The following is a 7,243-nucleotide window of genomic DNA, read 5'->3' on the forward strand; positions in this document are numbered from 1 at the left end:
AGGAAGGAAGGAAGGAAGGAAGGAAGGAAGGAAGGAAGGAAGGAAGGTGTGGAGAAGGGGTGAGCAATCATGGACAATGGCATTTATTGGATCATATTAAAGGTGTAAGAATTGTTCTATAAGCATTTTAGCCATCTAAATTAAGTGGTTGGAAAGCAGGTGAAAGGGAGAAAAGTTGAGGAGGTGCGGCAGATTTCTTGCTAGCAACTGGGCTCCCTGCTGTTGACTAACCCCACTGCTTGACAGTGGTCATAGTTGCTTTGGAGAATCACGTCTCAGCTCTTTTCTCCACACACCCCCCTCCAAAAGCAAGGAAATGGATGTGCATTGATGTAATTTAGTACCTTGGAGACGCGGACAAATTAGTGTAGAACATTATCACTAGTTAATTATGAATGACCGATTAATCAACCTAATCTAATATTCCACATTATGTTGATGTTATTAAAGTGCATCATGAAAATGACAGATCGTCTTCATTTGCGTTCTTTGGCCAAATGTGCACTCAGCAGTCGTGATGTCAAAAAAAAAAAAAAAAAAAAAGTTTGCCAGTTTGAATACCCGAGAGTTAAATAATTCCCCGGAATGTTTACCTGCACCCTGGCCTCTGTGAGGTTGATTTTCATCGCCAGCTCTTCCCTTGTGAACACATCGGGGTAGTGGGTTTGAGCAAAAACTGCTTCCAGGGCTTCGAGCTGGTGGAGGGGAGGAAAGTGAACATGTCAGGGCGCGGGAGGTGGGCTGGGGGAGCCGCGGCTGGGGGCAGCCGTGCCTGGGGGCTTGTGGCCGGCAGCCCCAGGGTTTCTGAGGGGGACCGGGCAGAGGGCTGGCAGGGGGGCTGCTCGGAGGGCAGGCTCCTACCTGCTGCAGGGTGAAGGTGGTGCGGTTGCGGCGCTGCTTCCTCCGCAGGAACCCGTCGTCGAAGTCGCCGGCGGAGTGAGCTCCGAAGGGGGCCGCACCTGCGGGCCGAGAGCCACGTTAGGGGCAGCCTGGGCGGCTGGGGAGCGGACAAGGGGAGCGGCAGTCGCTGGCCCTTCCCCTGTCCCTGTCCCCGTTCCCCCAGCCCACCGAGCAAACAGAATCGGACAAGTCCCCAAGCCCACAAAACCGCCGCTCCGGGTCCCCAGGACCGAGCCCGCAGAGCTGCCCAGCGGGAGACCCCCCAAGACCCCGGCCCCGCTCCCCCGCCGCGGCCGCTCGGGGCAGGGGGACCGGAGGTGCCTCGACGCCGTGCTCACCCCGCAGCATCACCGGGGCAGCGGCCCTGACCCCTCCTCGCACGGGCGGACGGCTCCCTGCGTCCCCGGGAGGTGCTCAGCACCGGGTAAAACACCGTCCCGGTGACCCAGGAGTCCCGTCGCTTCCCTCCGAGTCCCCCCAGGGTGCCCCAAGCCGCCCAAAGGCTGCCCGGCAAAGGGCTCTTCTGGAGCCGCCTCTGGGGTTTGGTTGGTTCAGGGGGAAGAGGAGGGGGTTTGGGATTTGTGCCAGTTTTCTCTTGGGATGCCCCACGCCGGGCGGTGTCATCCTCCACCGCCCGCAGCCAAAATCGGGCTCCAGGAAAAAAAAAAAAAACACAAACCAAAGCAAACCACGACCGACCGCGCGAACAAAAGCACGTTTGCAAAACTCTCTGCCAAAAACTAACGAAGAAAGGCGCTCAGGAGCCCGGCGGCACGGCGGGGACCGTAGGGACCCCGGCCCCGGCCGGGGCGGCTTCGCGGGGCCGGCTCCCCCCGGGCAGCGCCGGGCTCCTGCGGGGGCACCCGGGGCGGCAGCGCCGCGGCTTCTGGCAGCGCTTCGGAGGGCAAAAAACCTTTTCTGGAGGGCGGGCTGGGGGTACTAGGGGTCGCAGACCTGGCCCGGCACGGCCCCAGGGCAGGGCTGAAGGTGCGTGGCCAAGGAACATGCGGGGGGACCCGGGGAAAGCCCGAAGGCTGCCGGTTTTTTAAAAGAAAAGGAAAGAAACAAAACCACCCGAAACATTAAACAAAAGCCCTCGGTCAAAAACACAAGGAAGAACCCTCCCAAATGTTTTTTTTTCTCTCTCTCTTTTTTTTTTTTTTTTTCCCCAGCCGTGCCCCTTCTTTCCCCATCCTCCCGCAGAATGTTTGCAAAATAACATTAAAGATTTATGCGGTCCCTTTGGCTGGAGGGAGGAGGCGTGACCACGTCCTGAAAGTGTCCCGATTACAGCCATGACACCAACATCTGTGCTGGGAGGGGAGAAAAGCATCTCTTTCGTAGCCCGAGGCTCAACTGCGGGATCACTATCCACAGAGGGGAGGCAGGTGGCAAAACGAGGGCGGGGGGGTGTAAAAACAAGGCCTTTCCAACAGGAATCAAATTAAAAAGAAAAAAAAAAAAATCATGCAATCCTTCTTTCCACCCTGTGACAAGAGGGGAAAGCTGAGCGCGCGGGGAGGGGGGGAATAGGGTTGTGGTTGCCCTTGGAAAAAGATGAAGCGCCTCCGTACAGCTCCGCTCTCCTCTCAGCAGGCAGTTGCCCATGCCAGGCCAGTGCTGAGCATCCCTCGCCCCCAGCCCCTGCACCCCCGCGATTTGGACCCCCAGCCCCCGGCCGCACTCACCCTCCAGCTGCGGGGGGCAGTGGAAGTAGAACATGGCCCCGCCGCCGGGCTGCCGCCCGCTGCCCAGCGCTGCGAGGGGCTTCCCTGCCAGACAGCGCCGAGGGGTCTCCTGCAGACCTGGAGACAGAGAGGGAGAGAAAAAAAGGTGAGGAACCAGGAGAAAGCACCCTAAGAAACTCCCTGACGAGCCCAGAGCCTATCCCAGAGGAGGCAGAGAAAGTCGTGCCTAACGCTGCGTGCAGCGCACTGCAAAAGCCAAAGGCAGAAAACTCCATGGTAGGTGCACAGTGACCAGAACCAGTAAAAGTTTGTTGCTTCTTTTATTTTTTTTTTCTTTTCCTCTTTTCTTTTTCCTTTTTTCTTTTTCTTTTCCCTCCAGATAGCTGATCATCTATCTCCTGTTCTTCTATCTACACATCTATCTATCTATCTATCTATCTAGTATTTCCTTCCAGAGCAAATAATTAAATTACATAAAATAAATTAAAAAAATGCTTACAGCTAAGAATGAATTGCTTACAAAAATCCAAACTATTTTGCCTAAATGAAACAGCAATAAAACCTAAAAGCTGTCTTCTTTTAAAAGCACCCAACACACTGGGAGCTGCGTTCCGGTTGGAAACCAATGTCTTCGGCAACGACAACAAAAAAACTAGTCAAATTTTTATGCAGTCATAAAAGAAAATCCAGAAGGCAAATAAAAATAGTAATCCATACCTAAACCGAACAGAAGTAAAAATCACCAGTAAGGTTTGGGGGTATTTTGCACTGGAATAAGGCGCTGTGAGTTGTTGGCTGCAGAGACAGAAGGGCTCTGTGGAGTTCTGGAAGTGGCCAGATGTCTTTATATCTGTCTACAGCATGCTCTGCCTCTCAGCACTTGCCTTTATAATCTCACGCATAATTGGCCTTAATCTGATTATTTCCAGCGCTGTCTACAGTGAGTAACTTGGATAGGTCTATTGGGCCCTACAAATGGCCCACGTGGTGCGTAGAGGAGAAAAAAAAAAAAAAAAAAAAAAAAAAAGAAACCCGTCATTTCTCAGCAAACACCAGGAATGCGAGGAGCAGCAACAAAATCCCATTCTTTTCCGAGCGTTCGCGCTCCGGGGCTCCGCGGCCCCCGGCACCCCCCCCAAATCCGGGCTGCCCCGGGGCTGCGGGGCCGGGGGGGATGCAGCGCTCCGTGCCGAGCCGTGCTGTGCTGCTCCGTGCCGCGCCGTGCCGAGCCGTGCCAGCCCTGCCTGGACCCCGGCGCTGACAAAGCGGCGGCTAATTGCCGCTGGATGGGTTTTGGGGGGCCGCTCTGCACACGCCTTGCCTTTCCAAGCGATCGTACGGCAGCAAAGTTTGATTTTGTTCACAGCGAGGGGTCTCTGGATTTATGCTCGCTTCCCGTCTGCAAATGATATGCGACGGGACCCTTTGCAATTACTTTTAAAATGCATCCGAGACATAGGCTCAGCGGAGAGAGATGGCCCTTGCCTCAGCCCGGGTGAAAATTAGACTTTAAAGTACCCAGATGAAATTTTCAAGTCAGGGACGCGGGATTGGATCAAATCACATAAACTGCAAAAAAAGCAAGTATAATGGCGCATAATTGGTTCTGTAATAGCATTACACAAGGATAATAGCCTGTTATGGCCCCCTGCACATTAAGTGCTTCCCTGGCGTAAAGCCTTTATGATATTAAAGGGGGAATATAATGATATTTTGGTTATTAAATGCGTGTAATTAATTTATGCACCACTGAAAATAAAGTTGGTATTATGACCCACTCAAGATGCATCAGAAGATGTAAGTCAGACAACTGTTGATAAGTTCTGGTGTCTATGTTTCGTCTAGACTGCTGATTTTATTTTGGAACAATTGCTTCTCCGGCAGACTACACAAATTTAATATTTTATAAACATTGTAATGTTCTGTGCAGGAAGGGCGAGCAAATCTACACAGGCTCTCTTAGATCTGATGGGAGTTTAAAGACGTAGCACGTTCATACCAGCGCGAAGGAGATGGATACAGACGGATACAGATGGATACAGACAGGTGCAGAAATAGATAGAGATTTTAAAGAGACGATGTCTTTGGAAAGTTATTCTGCAAATATTATCTCATTAAATAAACACTAATAAGCCCTAGAAATATCACCTGCTCTATCTGCCTGTCACTCTAGGCATAGACATAGAAATCCCCCTAATGTATAGTCAAGCTGAAATTATGTTTCAGTCCTGTAAAGAATTATTTTAGCAAAACAAGGCAAATCCAGAGAGCCAAACAGATCTGATCTTATCTTAACCATTCACCTACAATTTTAGCATACCAGTATTAGGTTTAGAAAGCTACATGTTTATATGCTTCATACATGCTTATATATATTTATATGTACACACATACATAAGGGCTTTTAGGGAAATCAGTGTTTGACAACAAATGTTATTGACTTACGATCCAGGCAAGTCTCTGAACTGCAAAGTCTGCTATGAATTGAGACGGCTTTTACAGCAGCACCACACAAGACCAATGTTCTGAATCCAACCACACTCCTTAAAATAGCAGCACATGCTTTAGGTCAATTAACCTTAAAAAGAACATAACCCAGAGGTACCGCCTGGATCTCCCCTGCCAGCCTCTGCATCCCAGCCTTTAATATCCATGCAGGGCCAGTACCGCAGGATCCCTTTGCACAGAGACAGACGTGCCTTTTCCTTTCTCTGACGTCGCGGAGAGAGTGAAAGTGAGTGTTTTATCATAAGAACCCCTAATAAAATAATAATAACTTCATTACGGCACTCTCAGGCCTTGCTCTAGTCAGGGGGCTGCATTGCTCTTTTGGCTCCAAGACTCACTTTCTCCGGCAGTTTGAAGCCTGCAAGTTCAGCGCATTACGGGAGGCAGCAAGGGGGAAATGGAGCCCGGGGAAGTGCTCCAAGTGCTGCTTTTTAAATAGAAGCAGGAGGACCGGGAGCCGGTCGGCTCAACTTTCTCCCACGGAGCAGCAGCTGCAAAAGAAGGAGATAACCAAGCAATATAAAATCCCCCACCTCTCGCCACCTCGGTGCCTCTTTAATTTTAATGCACAGGCGCGGGGTTGACGATAATTAAAAGTTGCCGCTTCGGAGGCTGGGCTCTGCCGTTCGCCGGCGGCCGGAGCCCGGGGGCGGTGGCTGCGGCGCGGTTCAGCACCCGGGAGAGCTCCGCACCCGGCACGGCTCGGCTCGGCTCGGCACGGCTCGGCACTGTCCGGCCCGGCATTGTCCGGCACTGCCCGGCATGGCTCGTCCCGCCATTGTCCGGCCCAGCATTGTCCGGCACGGCACTGCTCGGCATTATCCGGCCCGGCACTGTCCGGCCCGGCTCGGTTCGGCACGGCACGGCACGGCACGGCATGGCCCGGCCCGCTGGCGTGTAGCACGGGGAAAGCCCCTTCCCCGCGGGCAGGAGCGCTGCCACAGCCGCCGCTGCCTCTCTCCGTGCCCCCGTTTTATAGAGGCTTTCCTGCGAAGCTGGGACCCCCGAAAATAACTAGAAATCGCTTCGAGTCATGGGCAGCGTTCCTCTGGTAGCTCCTCTCTCCTAGCTACCAAAGGGCAGCATTAAAAGCAATCCGAAGCATGAAATAACACACAGAGGTAAGCTACTGTATTTCAGGCAGAAACCCCTTTCTTTGCAAAGTTGTTAAAGTCTGCAGCACGCTTTCACACTTATCATCATCGTCGTCATTGCTACTGTCAGTATTAGGTAACAGGTCTGCAAGGAGAAGCCGGGTATAATTCTGGATGGACGTTTTGCTGATTGTGTCTGTCGTAAAGTAAAACTGCTCCTGTGCTGCACACACAAACACATCTCTTCTCATTTTCCTCCCGTGAGAGAAAAACCTAGCACTGGGCTGGTGAGTGCAGTAACTGAATGGACGTTTTCCTTCAGAGCTCTCAGCTTTGAGGGGATCATTCGTAACACTCAAGAAAGTCTGAATGGCTCAAGTTTGATGAAATGGCTCTCTTGTCTTTCCACGTCCAAACACTTCCTTTCCCATGATTCTCAATACCTGACCACAAAAAAAGCTAGCAGCTAAGAGGTTATTTTACCCTAATTCATGTGCAGTAAAATGTATTTTCCAATTAACCAAATTTGCCGATTTGTCCCGCTTGGACACTCTTATAATTTATAATGTAAAAGTGTTCTTTCTTTATCTAAAGACCAAGGTGACTGCTTTTAATTTTCTGTAACCTCTTTACACTTGATGTTCACCAGACTCATAATGTTAATTGGCTTCATATACGGATCATCAGTTTAATGAAGGAATAAATCCTATGTTGCTTTATGTCCCTCTGTTTTAACAATGATTGCTTTAATGAAGAATGTGACGTGTTTGAAATCAAAGCTGCAGGAGACATTAGGTGTTTTTTTTTTTTCTTTAAAAAATTATGATTGAAATGCTTATTTAAAACTAAAACCATGAGATTTCCATATTTCAAAATGTTTTATTTAAATCATTCTCCATGGAAAATACGGAAAATACCAACGTTCTTCAGCAAGTAACTTTTTCTTTCTAGTTATGACTAGAGACTGAGTAACACAGTTTTGTAACATAAACATCCCAATTAGGTTATTAAAATATCTCTGAGCTGATTTTATCCCAGTGCAGTTTTCATTCA

General features: G+C 50.3%; 1 protein-coding gene across 4 annotated transcripts in view; it reads right to left on the reverse strand.

Moving 5' to 3' along the window:
- Positions 1-5,394, reverse strand: part of DRGX (dorsal root ganglia homeobox) — a 49,844-nt gene extending 44,450 nt beyond the window's left edge. The window contains exons 1-4 of one of the 4 annotated variants that reach the window (XM_035329879.1): positions 3,306-3,575; positions 2,589-2,705; positions 862-959; positions 594-695 (exon numbers count right to left, since the gene is read on the reverse strand). In XM_035329879.1, the coding sequence (XP_035185770.1) occupies positions 594-695; positions 862-959; positions 2,589-2,622 (234 nt within the window). In that variant the 5' untranslated portion in view covers positions 2,623-2,705; positions 3,306-3,575. Of the gene's footprint in view, positions 1-593; positions 696-861; positions 960-1,238; positions 1,558-2,588; positions 2,706-3,305; positions 3,577-5,033 lie in introns of those variants that run through there. The other 3 variants (XM_035329876.1, XM_035329875.1, XM_035329877.1) reach the window with 3 other exon arrangements.
- Positions 5,395-7,243: the final 1,849 nt, after the last annotated feature.

The sequence above is a fragment of the Oxyura jamaicensis genome, chromosome 6 (genome assembly GCF_011077185.1).
Source record: "Oxyura jamaicensis isolate SHBP4307 breed ruddy duck chromosome 6, BPBGC_Ojam_1.0, whole genome shotgun sequence".
In the NCBI taxonomy this organism is placed as follows: Eukaryota; Metazoa; Chordata; class Aves; order Anseriformes; family Anatidae; genus Oxyura; species Oxyura jamaicensis.